Source organism: Condylura cristata, unplaced genomic scaffold (genome assembly GCF_000260355.1).
Source record: "Condylura cristata isolate star-nosed mole 26May11 unplaced genomic scaffold, ConCri1.0 scaffold00004, whole genome shotgun sequence".
Lineage (NCBI taxonomy): Eukaryota > Metazoa > Chordata > Mammalia > Eulipotyphla > Talpidae > Condylura > Condylura cristata.
The window spans coordinates 47,843,111-47,860,157 of NW_004567105.1; the positions used below are offsets into that span (position 1 = coordinate 47,843,111).

The 17,047-nt window shown below is 39.8% G+C and overlaps 1 protein-coding gene across 1 annotated transcript in view; it reads left to right on the top strand.

The window, feature by feature from the left end:
• SUCLG2 (succinate-CoA ligase, GDP-forming, beta subunit) overlaps positions 1–16,401 on the top strand; it is a 258,225-nt gene extending 241,824 nt beyond the window's left edge. Inside the window, exon 11 of the mRNA XM_004675993.2 lies at positions 15,150–16,401. Within this exon, the coding sequence (XP_004676050.1) occupies positions 15,150–15,265 (116 nt within the window). The 3' untranslated portion in view covers positions 15,266–16,401. The remainder of the gene's footprint in view (positions 1–15,149) is intronic.
• Positions 16,402–17,047: the final 646 nt, after the last annotated feature.

The window sequence follows — 17,047 nt, forward strand, 5'->3', positions numbered from 1 at the left end:
ATCAAGCCATCCCCTTAAGTAGATTCCCACCATACCATTCTTAGGGCAGCTCAGTTTCTCCAACATCTGTGCTGCCCTAGAGACTATCTCCGTGAAATGAAGTCTAGGGATATTTTAAACAGGCTGTGTAACCCCATCTTTGAAGCCAGGACAGCTGTGTTTCATTTTTCTCTGTTTGCTTCTTTCTTTGAGCCTCTTCCTCACTCATTCTCTGCCACACTCCTTTCTCTTTCCTGAAACTGTGCCTCACACATTTGCATCTGTGCATAAGGACCTGACAGAAAGAAAAGTGAAAATAGCAGAAGCTCTAGCTGGCAAAATTAATGTGACATTAAGACTTATCATGAATGAAATCATCTTAAAAGTGTAAATACAACATAAGTAATCCTAATAAAATTAATGTCAATGAAAGGACAGTGATTGGCAAGTTTGGGATGGAAAGAAAATTGATCAAGGAGTTAATCAGTTTGTCAGTATAAATATAATTCTGCTTAAACAGTAATGATTAAGTTGCTGATGTCAGGCTGTTTTCAGGATCAAAGTGACCAATGACCTTCAGATCCTAAAAGTCATCTCTCCTCCAGGTATTCTTAAAGGAAATCAGGACTCTATAACCACAACAAACTAGTATTTGTCACTTGGAAGTTACTAGAAATGAGAACATAATGTAATGGGTTCTTTTCTAGTGATCTCCCTTATTCTTGTGTTAGCAATGGAGGTCCATAGTTACTAGTTATTAGCACATGCCTACAAAAGGAAGCTAGCCCCCTTTTAAGTTTTCCTGGTATATTAAAAGGAATATTTCTCTTACTTTCATAGTATGTTTATATTCCAGAAGCATAAAATGATCTCTGTCATTTAAACATATCCTTATTGTGTGTATCTGCATAATACACATGCTGAAATATGCTAAATAGAAAATCTAGCATTATCTGTCTTAATCATCTCTGTTCGCTGTATCAGAGCTCTGTCTGAACTTTCAAAGAAGCTTTGAAATTTCTCAGTTTGTTAGACAATCAGCTTCGCAGCTGTTAAGTTACTGCATTTCAAAGGTATATGCCTGTGGTTTTACGTTAGTTAATATAATAAATGTCTTGTGAAGGTCATTGAGCCTTAGGCATTAAGGGGATTATTTAGAAATATAAGAAGTGATCTCAGTTACTAGGTAACTGGGGAATAATGTAAAAAGGAAAATTAACAGTGCAAGATTATGTATCTGAAATGTTAGTAAGTGTTTGCTGTAATAGAATCTGTGTCTATCACAGCCACAGAGTATTCCCTATAGTCATCAACACGGCTGGTGGCTTCTTCAGATATTGACACCTCACAATGTACAAAGAGCATTTTGAGCAATTCCAGTGGTAGTTTCTATATATAGGATGTGACCTAACAATCTATTTTAACTGATGAACTTCTCAATTATATTTATTCACATTAATATTCAAATTGTGTCACACTCCCAGAACACAGTTGTCTAACAAAGTGAGACAAAAAAGAAATGGCTATTATTTCAGCATCTGTGATGACGCTGAATGACAAAAGCTGCAGTAGAGTTACAGTAATACAAATTTAATTGCATTAATTCAATGCTTTCTAAATTTAAGATATGCTAAAAAAGAGCATAGCTATATCTGAACAAATGTGATATTTTGAATGACCAAAATGATAGATTTGAGCCCTAGAATGCATTTTGTTAGTAGTATCTCTTATAAATAGGTACAATGGCTCTTTTTAAGTTGTCTGTGGCCTTTTTTAAAAAAATTGAGGACCATTGCCTTAAGTTTCACTAATTTGTTGCCCCTATTTAAAGGACTCTATTGCCACACACAGTATATTAGAAATATCCTGATGAGGAAAGTTTTAATCAGTCAAATCAGACTTGATTTAGTGGGATTTTGTGGACAAATCTTTGTTCTCAGCTGTATAATAATTACATGCTGTTTTATCAGTGGATAAGGAAAGGATTACTCTCCTCTTTGAAAATGGTAACTTTATAATTACATGTATTTACTTGCCTTATCAGAGTAGAACTCACCAGCTGAGACAGGGGATTATTTTTATTTAAAAGACTCCTGGATAAATTGAACAATCAGTTTTTTGGTTTTTTTTTTTTTTTTTTTTTTTTTGTGAGGGGATTGTTGAGGGGGAGGGGAAACAGTTTTTGTAGACAGGTCTTTTTGACATGAATAAATAATACATCTAAAATGAGTTTTAATTTTTTTCTTTTTGAAATGCACACATAATTGGCACAAAAATTACCTAGGTGGCTAAATTAGCTGATTCCACATTACTGCTGGAAAATGTATGGACATTTATTAACAACCTTATGTGTTCACTGTGCAAATATATTTTAACCAAAGTGGTATATTTCATTTGGATGGTTTTAAAATTCTTTAGAAGAATTTTATTATTATCCCATTTAAATATGCAGCAGACTTCAGTGTCTCGAATATGTCTGAAGAGAAAGGTGCTTTTTCCTCAGGTATTCATTATGGTTTCAACATGAACTCATGAAAATAATAATTGAAATTATTTGCAGATTGGATCCTATTTTATCCTAGCCAAATCTTCCCTACTTGATTTTTCTATTCAGTATCAAAAGGGTATTTCAGCAACATTAACATTTGCTTCGCTCTTGCCAAATAGCTTATAGAAGCTAGAATGTCATCTACTTCCCTTCCTTATTCCTACCAATCTCTGTCGTCCCTGGAACTCTAAAATTGTAGAGAAAGCAAACTTCTCTTAGTAGGAAACATTCTATTTCACTTCTTTGTGGACCAAAATACCAACACCTCTCTTTTGTGGACACTTTCTTTTTCTACTCTCTGAAATTCTGACAAGTGACACCATAGCCAGCAACATGCCAACCAAGTTTCTTTCTTAGCATGGACACAGTAAAATTGCTAGGCAGTGCCTTCGCCTGCTGATAGGGTAAAGAACCTTGTGAGTGTTGACACCTTCAGAGACAGCCACAGATTTTGTCTGTCGCCATGCACTTGGTAGCAATATATTGTGCAAATCCTCAGTTAGGCTACTGTGTGAGACCAAGAGTGGAGAACAGTTCTTGGTGCTTTGCCCCCATCAGTGTGGCAGCCTTGACAGACTGCCTCTGACTGACAGACTGCCTCTGACTGACAGACTGCCTGTGACTGACAGACTGACTCTGACTAACTTAAGCAGTTTTCATTCAGAATGTTTGGGCCCTTGGTTTGACTTCTTCCACCCAGAGACAACAGTGAATAAGGATCCCACAGAACAGTACCCAGATTCTGAGCTAAGTGAATGTGCAAGCCCAGCCAGGCCAAAGGTTTCTGGCTCTGTCTCTGGCCTCTTTCCACGTCTCCCAACTTGTGCTTTGTACCATGTGTTCATCATCGCTGCCTTTCTCAGTCCCTGTTCTCACCTCCACCCTTGCTTGCCTCTCTGATGACATCTTTCCTGTCTCTCCATTTTCCAGTCCTGATGCTGTTGTCACTGGAAACATGGTCTCCTGGAGGGACAGGCAGATGTTCTCCTTCAGAGCAAATGTTTTCCTCTTGCTTGCATCTCTTTGTTCTTTGTTCCTCCCCTAGGGCCCTTTTCCTGCACAGTCCTTTCCTGACCTGGCCTTCAGCCTCCCCAGTGCCCACTCTCTTCTCCTGTGCTCTTTCACAGCCCCTGTGGATGTGTTCGGACTGAAACCGATTCCACCGCACCTTGAGACGAATTACTTCTCCTCCTTTAATCACTAGTGTCTTCTCTCTGTGTTTTGTGTCTAGTGATTAATTCATCGTTACCAGGTTAAACCCAATGAGACATTGGACACTATCCTGTTCTGTCATCAAATCTTAAATTCTCTCATTGTCTGAATCAATAAACACTGAGTGGTTAAAATTTGTCACACTTAAACATTAGACCACAGGCCACGTTTCACAGACTCTAGCATATTAATTAGGCTCATGCAAGCTTTTTGAGATCTAATATTTAAGTTACTAGTCATATCTACTCCTCTTGTCACTTTGAGTTTTCATTGTATCATCCCTAACCAAGTAACTGAAATTTATGCCAGGTTGGATGTTTGCCGCCTCACACGAGAAAAACCTCCTAAGGTGCCTTTAGCAAAGTAACCTTAGTCATTGTAATTACGGGTGTAAAACTCCTTTAAGGAAAATAACCTCTGAATTATACAGTTTGTGTGTGTGTGTGTGTGTGTGTGTATACATATTTTCTTTCTTTTTCGTCATGTGTTTTCCCCATGAAATTCCTACTACCAGTTCACCCGTGAACCATCACCATAATCTGGCCTTAGATAGATGCCAAGGAGTAGAGGCACAAAGAATGATATATTTAAAAAAAAAAAAAAAAAGTAATGACTTAAGACCCTCTTCATAAAAACAGAGTTTAATGCGAGACTTTAATGAATTTTACCTCAAACGTCCCCCCTCATTCTGACTTGCTCACTCCCTCTCATTCTTTCTTTGTGCTTCTACCCTTTGGCTTCTAACTATGGCCAAACTGACCCTCTTGTGTTCCCTGAAGGTGCAGAACTCCCAGGTCATGAGTCTGTTAATCTCCCTAATAATTTTCACTCATCTTAGAGAAAGATCATGTGTTGCCATCAGGGAAGAAACTCACAGGTAAATATTTGTGTGTGCCATTATACTGGGGGCAATTATGCTCTGTTAATAAGACACCCTGCTCCCAAAGGGCACATCCTGGAGACTATCCAGAGGCTGGGCCACCAAGGCAGATACTCTTTGTGACTGTTTTATGACAGAGTAGACAGTTAACTTGTATCACATGCCACCTTCTAGATAGTGATAGTGACTTTCTGCACTGCAGTACCAATAAAAATTTCAGATTGTATCTCAGCCCAGTGGAGAAGAGCTCTATGATCAGTATTTCCTAGCACAGCTAGCACAGATGTGGGCAAGGGACAATGGGGTCCTTGAGACAAGTATTTGACATTGTTGAGTTAAAAGAGTAGTGGTGGAATGTTGTCTCTGAGAACTACAGCTTCAATCCCAAAATGAATTCTGTAAAGTGAATCTCTTTAGTCTTTCTCCCTAAAGTGCTGCAATTGAGACTTTGTGGGCAATATATTCTGTCACTGTAACTTACTCCTGCATTGTAGTATAGGAACAACACATAATGTGGAAAGAAATGGGCATGGCTGTGCACAGTGAATCTTTTTTTTTTTTTTTAAATAAAAACAGATAGTGGGACAGGTTTGACCCTTTAGACATCATTTACAGCATAGTAGACAGAAGAGGCTGGCAGCAACACCTAGGATTCTAGAAATGCCCATGGTTCTGTGTCTAAATCACTCTTTATGGTCAGCTCTGATATGCTTTATAAGAGTCAAAGATTTTGGTCGATCACATTAAGCTCTTAGAGTCTAAGTTCTCAGAAAAATAGTAGCAATGAGGTCCACTCAGCTATGTCCTCCACATAAGTACAAAACCATGCGTGGTGAGGAAGTGTTGTCACTTGCTAGGCGGTGGAGTTCCAACGTCAGGACTTCACACAGTCTCTCACCCTGCCAAAATTCCCGCCACCACTCAAATATGAGAGTACGGGTAGATGCAAAGCCGTGGAGTAGACTCCAAGAAGGCATGAAAGAAAATTCAATGTGCACATGTTCTGAGTATTCTTTAAAAGGAGAATCCTAATAAAATTTTCTTCCTTGCCAGAAAATCCAGTCTGTTCTACTTCACTGTTATGGAGCCTTAAGTTTAGTTTGCATTAATACATATGTTGCTTTTTTGAGTTACTGAGGTTGAAAGTAAAGAGAAAGCGTCTAACAAAAGGCCTCAGTGAATACATGTTAGACTTGATCCTAAACCATGATTGCATTTTTATAAGCACATGCATGTCATTCATTGAATTGTTGTAGAAGAAGTCTGGACAGTGGCTTCCTGCCTTTGAAGTTGGACATCCTAGGAAGAAGTGTCACAGTCACCCTGGTTATCAATCTCCTTAGCATGGGAAAGAAATCACGAAAGAGGTGTCCATGCTTTGGTGGCTGTACAGGTGGCCTTCATTGACAGCCTAGCCCACGCAGGTCCTAGATATTAGCTGCAGGTCATCTCCAGTAGGTGAGTGAGGGCTGCTGACACAGCAAGACTTTACTCTAGCTCCAAGAATGACTCTGTTTCTTAACAGCACATTAACAGGACAAGAGCTGTGATAAATTATCTATATTTACATGTCACTGAGAAAACAGACCTCCTTTCTCTGATTTTCACTTGAGAAGAGAATATTGAAGGAGGAGCAAGGGCCTAGGGACATTGAACATTTTCACGTCAGGAATAATCTGCTGCTTTCGGTGATTTCCACTGTCCAGTTTCTCCTCCCTGGGGTGGAGTGTGCTCAGTTCCTCAGAGCAGGGGTCAAAATATTTTAGGATTTATGGGCCATACCATCTGTGAGACAACTCCTTAGCTCTGCCATTGTGGTACAAAAGCAGCCATTGACAATCTGCAAATGAATTACTTTGGCTATGCTCCACTCCATTTTATTTATGGATGCTGAAATTTGAATTTCATGTAATTTTCATGGATTGCAAAAATTCTTCTGATTTTTTTTTCCCCCAATTATTTCAAAATGTAGAAACTATCTTCAGTTTGCAAGTCACACAAAAAGAAGCCCCGGGCTAGATTGGCCCACAGGCCATACTTTGAGCCCTGACTGAGAACATCAGACTGAGAGTCAGCCATGTCCTAGATAACTGGGTGTTTGACCTGAGCAAATGCTCACCTCTCTGGATCTTAGTTTCCTCCAGTGAAAAGAAAAGACATCCTAAAGGATTCCCAGAATTACTTTTAGCATCAAAAGGCCAGACTCTGTAGCTGTCACATAACTTTGCAGGCAGACAAACCTGGGTTCCAGGGCTGGCTCAGCTCTAATTTATTGGGGACCATAGGTATATCCCTAACACCTCTGTTACCGTGTTTATAAATGGGGATTAAAGTTATACTACATTGGTTGCTACAAAGATTAAAGTGATGTGATACTAGCAAACCTCCAAATTCACATACATAACAAATATTTATGGAACCTAATATATACCCGATGAGTGCTAATTATTATGTTATTTTTTTAAAGCTGAATTCCTATGAAAACAATTTAAAGCAAGAACTTACACCCACATCCAGAGTACTGTGGTATTTTTCCTAGCCCTAGGACAAGCGTTTGACCTGGGTCAGGGGAAGAGGTTGTACCTTTTGAGCAAAACCTGTAATTTGTGCCCAGCCATTATCTCCACTCAAATGTAATGAAAGCAGAGATAAAATTTTGATAAATTAAACTGGCACCTCTGTACAGCTCTCTCACCCCACCCAGTGGCTGGAAGTCAGTGGTAGAATGTGAAGAATTGCTAAGATTCCAGCAGTTATTCTTTTTATAATCTTCTCTACCAGTACAACGAAATTTCCTTTTTAAATGATTGTTTCTTTATGCACCGACATTTTTTTTAAGGCATGCAAAGTAAACTGAGGCATATTAAATACTTAAAGTTTTTATTTAAGCTAAAATCTGTTTGAATCAGGCAGCATCCAGTCTGGCAGATAGAAAGGGGCTGCAAGAATCTTTACAAAATAAAATACACAACGGAGTGGGATCTGAAGGTACAGTAAGCAAAATAGTGGGTTCGTTAATGTAAAGGTACTTTCCTTTAAAGGATGACAGGAATTGCTCAGACAGATAACCTCACTAGCTCAGATGCGGTGATTATTAATCAACTGGTTTGAGAGTCCATTTCTGGGATCGCTGAAAATATAATTAAGTTAAATATTAACTTGGCGACATGGGACTTAGCACAAGTGACTCCATTTTGTACCTGTTGTCTTATTTTTAACACCACATAGCTGAATAGCTTTCAACAAGCAGATATTAAGGAGTTCCTGAAGTTCAGTCAGCATGAGTTGAATAGTTATCTGTACAGGTGTTTATTAAAAGTGTTGTCCTGCAGCCTCATTAAAAAGCAATGCAGCATTTAGTAAATTAGAACATGTCAGCAGCACTATTTAAATGTGGGGAAGAGAGCAATTTCCGTTGTAATTGGGTGCACAGATATAAACAATCTCTTTGGAACTCTTAATTCCATGTCGGAGTTTAAAGCTGCTATTTAGAAATAAAAGCTGAGCAGGGAAAGGGGAAATGTCAGCCACCTGGTGAATCAGGCAGAAACCAACCTCAAGTACTCAAAGAAAAACACCAACAAAAGGGATCCACAAACAGCTTTCTATTTTCTCCTTTTCTTTTCCAATGATCTGGTTTCCGTGGCTCCTGCTTTTCTTTTTAATCATCTTCTGTGTCTGCTTCCCCTTCGCTACTGGTCAGCAACGAGAGGCCGGGACAGGGTCAGTGAGCAGCAGAGCTCTCCTAGCTTCACTTCTGCCTGGTCTGTCGCTGGCCATGCTGCTCATGGGCCCAGTGTATGTGCTTCACGGAGGTGCAGGCAGGGGTGGGGCAGAGCTGGCGACGAAGCATGTGACAAGCTCACTTTCCCCCTCATTCTCTCTGTTTGACCCTGTTTCTCCTGCTTCTTTCTGCTCAGGTGCTGACTCAGCTATTTTCCATGGCTTTTTCTCTTTTATGCATCTCTGGCTGATCTTGCCTCCTTTATTTTCTCCTCCTCCTCCTCTTCCTTCTCCCCCCACCCCCATGTCCTTCCTCCTGTCTTTTCTCTCAACTGTTTAAATCTCTCATCTCCCTCATCTAGGCCTCCTGCCTTTTGTCTTTTCCCCCTCCTCCCTCTATGTCTCCTACTATGCTCTCTGTCTCAACCTCCGTCCCCTCTTTTCTCCCTCTGTGATCTCTTTTTTGCCTGTTTCTGCTGCCCCTCATCTCTTGTATGACAGCTTTCCTTCTCTCTGTCTATACCTCATTTCTCCTATACCTGGACTTTATATTACAATATGAGGTCATTCCCCAAACTGCTCGGATCTGAGCATGGCGAGTATATGTGTCATAGTTAAGACTATAATTAAAGTGTAATGACAAGTATAATTAAAAATCACACCAGTGGATCCTAGAATTATGAAACAATTAGGCATTTTGATAGGGCCCAACAGGAACATTTGGAAGATTTTTCTGACCTCCCTTCCATCCGGGCCTTGCCCAGTAGTCGTTAACCACCAAAACCTGACTTGCATCGGACATATGGAACTGTTGGGCAAAGAGGAACAGCTTGCAGATCTCACTCTAAATACAGGCCTTCTTAGGGAAAACTCCCTCAGAGTCCTTGAGAGGGTTAAAAAAGTTCAGGAACCATCCTTCTATATTTTCCCTCAAATTGTCAAGAAGGTTTATTTGAGGATGTTGGGCTTTGCACGGTGATCACAAAAGTTCCCATCCCACCACACCTTCTTAAACACTCTATGAATAAGCTCTTCAACAGGTACACACTCTGGGTGGTTCTGGGCTGTGCTGGAGATACTCTGCTGAGCAAGCCTGATGACAAATGTCAGCACTCGTGAAATGCATGGTTAGTGGGAATGAGAGAAACGTTACTAAGCAGTCCCAATAGTGCAGTGATTTTAGAAGTGCAGGGTAGTCTGGAAGCTCATTTTACAAGTCTTCAGCCTAGTGTGTCTGCAATTTTGTAGATTTCTAAATCTCATTCCACTCCCCTCCCCACCCTGGTGCTTAGTTGGCTGCGAAAGTATGCTCATAAGGAACTGATTTAGTTTGGCTACTTGCTGCAAGGAGGAGCAATATATTTAAGTTATTTTTAAAAAACAAAGTTGTCAACAGCTTATTTCATCTGCACACAAGGAGAAGAGCTCAGGTAAAACTGAACAAACATCAAAATGATCAGAACATACTGAAGCTGGATTACAAGGACAGGAGGCTGTGAGTTGGAGGCCAGACCCAGAGGCCACATTCCAGCACTTGTCTGATCCCTTGGCTCTACTATTCTTTTCATGGTACTTTCTAGTCCACATGTAACACCCATTGAGATTCTCAGGAGAGTGAACGTAGTAGGACAAACAGGTGTCCATTTTCTGTTTGGCCGACAGCTGGACTGGGTGCAGTGTGTTGGGGTTCGTCCTTGAATAGGGTAAACAGTGGGCAAGGTAGACAGAAGCGGAGGTTGGAAAAAGCACACAGCCTAGTTGTACCTGATATTTGCTCTCAAGTAATTGGTAGCTTGTTGAGGTTCTGATGAGCTCACTAGTGGGGAGGGCTACAGAACTTAAATGTCAAACAACAGTCACCAGAAGTCAAAACAGAGGGAAGAGCAAAGAATTTTGAGATTGAACTCTGTCACTAAGCCTTGTAAACCACAAGTCATATTTATTACTGAAATTATTATTATCACATATTTACAAAATGACAAAAAGGAATGATTCAAGGTTCAGAAGGGATGTTTCAAGACTTTTCTGAGAATCAGTTACACAAGGGCGAGCTTACATGGAACACTATGCCGCATCTCCTAGCTATCACCATGTCTCTGACTTACTTGTGCCCAAGTTCTTTCACCTTTAAAAGGAAAATTATAGCAATAGCTCTCTGATGGTTGTTACTGAGGAGCAAATGTGCTCATATGCTCAAGAGATTGGAATAGTATGTGATGCACTTGCTAGGTGATAGCTGCTTTTACCGCTTTTATGATCACTGTTTCTACTGCAAGCACCACGTATTCCTCCCACAGTCCAGTTACAGAGTGTCGACACCCCAGTAAGATCTGTACTCACAGTGGGATTCACATGAGGAAGAAGCAGAGTCAGAAGATGAGCATGTGGGCAGCTGGGACACCCACTTGGGGTGAGATGCACAGAGTCTGGGTAGCCATATGTTGAGATTGGGGGAAGCTCTGAAGAAAAGGGAAGAAGACAAGCCTTTTGTGTCTTAGATTTTGTCCCTGGCAGATTGGAGGACAGTTGGGGAGAGAATTCTAATCCTCAGAGGTTGAAGGAGATAGAAATGTACTCATTTGACACTCACTCACCTTTCACAAGAACTGACTCACTTTGTTGTCAGTCAGAACTATTGCTTCGGGCCATGTCATAACTCCAAGAGAGCACTGCCTACTATTCAGGTTTGAATCCCTTAGCCTGACACAAGCACCTGCCACAGTCTGATCTTGTCTCCTCTAGGACCTTACTGAAACTTTTACTGAATGACTCAAAATACAGACTGAGATGGTAATGAAATAATAAGTCTTTACATCTATATTAAGTCTCAATGTGTAACAAATCATCTTGGAACTTTGCAGCTTGTCACAAAGAACAATGATTAGTTTGCAAGTTCTGTGAAGGGAAACCCCAGTGTTCCTAGACTGTGTCTTCTGACTGGGGATGGGAGAGGGACTCTCCATGACTGTAGTGAGGAGACCGCCAGGGCTGTGGTTATGTCAAGATATGACTAAGGAAGGTCACTGCCAAGCACACTCACATGGCTCTTGGCAGGATGCCGTTTTTCATGGGCTGTTAGACCCAAGGCCTCAGTCTCTCTTTGATATTAGCAGACACCACCACATTTCCCTTGCTTCCCGGTTTCTCCTAGCACAGTAGGTCCATGATTGTCAGATGCTTCACCAGAGCACACAAACAAAGACTTAAAGGGAGCAAGACAGAAGTCTCAGGTGTTGTGACTGAGTCTCAGAAGTCACTGACTTTTTTTTTTTTTTTTTGTAAACATCCTTGGTTTTTTCCCCCACATTGTAAGATTTCTCCCATCAGATGTAGTCACCGTAGTTTTCCCCACCAGCCCATAGTCCTTCACCACACACCACTGCTCTCTCTTCCACCCATCTCATTCTCTGCCCTCCCTCTAAACCCCTCCTCCTCCCCTCCTCAGTGTCTCAGATCTAAGGTCTGCTTTCAAAGGTCAGTTTGGCTTCACCTGATCCTTTGTTTATTTTTTCTAGTTTCCACATATAACTAAAACGATCTGGTATTTGTCTTTCACCTTCTGACTCGTTTCACTTAGAACAATCCCTTTTCAGTTTAATCCCGGTTGCAAATGGAACAAATTTTTAATTGCTGAGTAATATGCCATTGTGTGCAAGTTCTGCATCTTTTTCATACACTCATCTGTTCTGGAGTGTTTAAGTTGTTTCCTTATCTTGGCTATTGTAAATAGTGCTGCAGTAAACATAGGCGTGCATGTTTTCTTTCAACTTAAAAAGCATCTGTACAGAAAAAGAGACAGTGACCAAAATAAAGACACTCTACTGAATGGGAGAAAGTGTTTGCCTACCATATATTTGGTAAAGAGTGATATTGAAGATCTACAAAGTGCTTATACACCTCAACAAAAAGAAAACAATCCAGTCAAAAAATGGGCAGAAGAGCTAAATAGGCACTTCTCCAAAAAACTCATGCAAATAGTCAACAAACATTTGAATAAATGCTCTCCGTCACTTCTCTTCAGGGAAATGCAAATCAAAATCAAAATGAGGTACTACCTCACACCTGTGTGACTGGTCCATATGAAAACAGCAACAACAATACAAACAAGTGCCAGGGGAGGGTGTGAACAAAAGAAACAATTATACTGTTGGTGGGAATATAGACTGGTCTAGCTCCCTATAGAAAGAAGTATAAAGATTCCCTAAAAGACCAAAAATGAATTTACCATATGACCCAGCAATTCCACCCTAGGCACCTTCTCATAGAGGACAAAAGTGCTGTTCTTACTCATTAGAAACAAGTCAGTGACTGGCCCATACTCACTGGGAGAGAATCACATGAACATCAATGGGGAATCAATCATTTGAGAGCTGTTTTAGAAGCTGCTTGCCACATTTACAAAATAATATGCAATGGTGATGTTAGCTTCTGTAACAACAGATAAATACTGAAATATAAAATTCTTATTCACATTTATTCTTAGAGGATGTCCATGGAGTACCTTACTCCACAGTTTTTCAAATATCCTTACTGATGGAGTCACTGCCATCTTCAAAAAGGTGACATTGGCTGGACCTCCCTGGTTGTGCAAGGGTTAAGTCTCGACACTGTCAAGCTATCACAGCCACTGCAGCATGAGTTCAATCCCTGGCCAAGGAGGTGGCCCACATGTCACAACAGACCTCTCCAGTCTCATCCCCTGCTCCCCTCAGCAGTGTAATTCAGTCCATCGAACTGTTTTGCTTCCCACTCTGTCTCTGATGAATCCGCTCACCTACTCTGCACCGCTGACCTACACCCCAATTCTTGTATGCATAAATAAATAAATCTTTTTAAAAAATGGTGACATCAGTTGACATTGTTGAAGCAAAAACAGAAGAATGTGTGGAAGGTAACACTGGGAATTTTTATGGGTATATATTTTGCAGCTATTCACATTCCATTGACCAGAACTTGGTCACAAGACCCCACCCAGATGAACAGAAGCCTGGGGCCCCTCATTTCTAGCCGGGCAACTACTTTCCAGCAACAGCTCCCCAAAGTAGAAGAGGAACAATGAATCTGATGGACAGCCAGCCAGTCCAGAGACTTTGTCTTTTATGTTTTCATACACTTTTTCATTTGCTTTTCATCACAGCCTACGCTGTCAGCATTGTTATCTTCATTTTAGAGACAGGAAAACAGATCAGTATATCCTTAAAACATTCACAGCTGTCTGAAGAGGACAGAGTTCAAGTCCCATTTCTGCCACTGACAACTTTTCTGACCTGCAAAAGTTATTTGATATCTCTGTGCCTCGTTTTCTGAAATAGGACAATAGGTCCTGTACATAGTTATTATACAGATCTCATGCTGCCTATTTGTGTTTTGTCTGGCATGTGCAATTTTAAGGACTGTTAGTTATGAGGGAGATGATCATAATGTTATGTCAGGAGACTCACAGGACTTAAAGGATTTACCCAAAACTACACAAATGCAGAATCAGCAAGAAAGTCCAGGGAATTTAGGTAGCAACTTGGCTGTCTTTCAAGTGGGTGCTTTCCAAAGAAGCCAGTCCTCAGACTCCTGTGTGTGACAGCAGTGGATAATCCTCCCATGCCACCGGCCCCTTCTCTGTGCTGCGTTGGACCGAGGATCCCACAAGAGTGAAAACTCCGTCACCTTTTCATTCCAACTGTTAGTGTTCACCTTGGCTTTTGCCGCTCTATGTGAAACATGTGGGCCACGCTGCTCCTTTTTATGTGAACTCAGAGGTCCTCAACACCTGTATTTCAAAACTGTTGTTTATAAGTAGGCCCAGTCTTGCTAAGGAGATAAAAGTACAGGAAACGGCACAAGATGAGATAAATCTTTGGACCCTTAATTTCACCATATTTCTCCTAGGACCTTGAAAGGTTCAGTTTTGAAGAACAGAAAAGCAGTTTGAATGTTAGTCCCTGGAGCGTGTGGCCACCATATGACACAGCCCACCAGGAATAACCAAGAGATGTCATTCAAAGTTGCTGTGCTCATTGTCAGGACGTCTGTCCTGTTATAGAAAGCTAGGAGGAAATGAAATTGGACGCATTCAGCACTGTCAGTCTCAAAGCACTGTGTTTGTGCCCTAAGGAGCCAGATTCTCTGAACAGCAGATCGCATTAGGGCTCAACTCTAACCCCTTTCTTCCAAGAGGCTTTTAAGATAATTGATACTCTTGTATGGACCAAAATCACATCAAATTATTAGTAGAAATTTCGATTTTTATCAATAAAAAATGTCCATTAGTCTCTTTCAAGTTCTATCTTTCTTTCATCTTTTCTAGCAGGAACAACACTTGATATAAATCTTCCCTGTTAATGACATTTAATATATTTGGTGAAAAGATTTCCTGGTGAAAAGATACAGACAGGTTAGTCTTGTGCATCTGAGTGTGTTACTCCCATATTCCATATATTTCTTAGAGTCTGTGTTCTGATTATCCTATCAAAGCATAAATCCATTTCAGAAGATTATCCTTTTTCAAACTAGTTAAACAAGCGTTTATTCTTTGTGCACAGCCTAACAAAACCTCATTGATTCCACTTATGTGCCCGAGAAAATATAAGTACTATCTTTATAATGCTAGACACTTAAGGTGAAAGAGCAAAAAATTAAATTTGTCATCTGGATATATCTAGACAGCCAGATCTGGATCATAAAAAGATAAAATGGTATTGTCTATAAATTATGTCTGTGAGATGGGACATCCTCTGATTGCAGATGGTAGGGAGCATCTTGAGACGCCACCTTCAGTTCCATTTCAATGACTGTTCATCATCCCCCTTCTAGGAACCAATGTTCATGAAGCCCAGAACATACTCAAATGCAGCGGACTCCCAATTACCTCAGCTGTCGACCTGGAAGATGCAGCCAAGAAGGCTGTGGCCAGTGTGGCTAAGAAGTGAAGCCTTTGTCCTGACCCCTTGGAAGAAGAAGCCCATTTCCTATCAAAAGGAATAGTTCTCATCACTGTGAAGGAAATGGTTATCCCACTGGAGAAAAAAAAAATGATGAGGAGGGGGTGAACAAGAATCGCTGTATGAAAAATCTTAAGTCTGTTTTCCTTACTAAGATACCTATAACCTCTAAATTACCTTCTTTATTAACGTCCTACTCTGGATGCATTGTTTTGCTGACCCAGGGGAGCAGTCTATGCCAAACCAAATTTAACATCAGGACCTGGTTCCTTTGTAACAGTTTTGGTGACGTGTTTGAGCCTTTATAATAAATAAAAATTATAGACTGTCAGAATCTTAGATAAGATTACATTTACAGATTATCAAAAAGGTGCTGCTGTGACATAGTGCAACAGTTTTTACAAGTTTCTAATTCCACGTGTTTGGAAAATCCAGGAATATTCCAAAATATATTTGACAGTGAAAGAGCCACATTAATTTCCCATACATGGATTCTACCATTTGCCTTAGTAATTAAGATACTGTTTACCTCATACTAAAATAAAGCCAGAAGCCTTATTTATGATTTTTCGACAGGTCTTCTTCAACCTCAGAGGGAGCTATACCCAATAGAAACCATCATAAATTGAAACATCATTAAGTTGAAAATGGGCTTATTACAATATAAAAGACCAGCTACACAGTTCACTGTAGATTGTCAGTTGTGTACCCTCATGATGAATTTGCTGAATGCTTTGCTGGGGCTCACTACCTTTGTCCAACATCACAAGGAAGTATCATACTCCCTAGGAAAAGATCAAAATTTGAAGTATGGATTCTAATGGAAGTGTATTGCTTTCACATTATAAAAAAAATCATTAGTCTAAGTCAATCAGGAAAGTCTATAGAAGGTTGAATTTTGATGTCAAAACTGGAATGTTATGGAAATTTCTGCAATTAAAAAACTTCAACATGAGACCTTACTGAAGATTAATGTTCTGTCACTGTCTTCTCTCCCTTCTCTTTTTCCCTTAGAAACTACCACTTGGAAAAACATAATGAAGAGAATGATAATTTTTTCCATAAGGTCTGTTTTTGTGATGAGGAAAAATTTGAATTTGGTTTTTGTTGATAAATTTCAGTAAATTTTTACCTGTACATGAATTTAAATAAAATCTGTTTCATATGCTCTGAGATAAATATTTCTCATTGTAGTCAACTTTGTTCTTCAAAACGTTTTCTTTTGCCAACCAAGATACTAGCCTTAAGAGCCTTAGACATATCTCCAGAATTAGAAAATTCTGGTTTACCCAGAATTATTTCCCTTCCATTCAACTTCATCAGCAACCAATTCTGTTAGGAGATAATTCAGGAAAGAACAAAAAAATCATCTATAAACCAGAAACCCAAACAAATGTCACCGATATGTAATAGGTTAAAATGTGACTGACTTCACTTTGCATAATGTGAAGGAAATATAATGACATGAGTTTCTCTCCTTCAATGGGCTCTCTTTTGCTAGCATTAACTATTTTCCTCTCAACATACAAATGTGTGGCAGACCAATTTTCATTGTTCCCACAGATTTCACAGTTGAACAAAAGTTTAACGTCATTATTTTATAGATTCATATTTACCATGGAGAAAAAAAAAACATTTGACAAGCTTCATGTCCTTTCTTAACTGTTTTGCAATGAATGAAAATTATTAATACCTGTTTAAGTGTGTCTTGGGTTTTGATAGCTTAATAACTAGATGATATGAAAAAAATTATACTCTTAGACAAAAGAA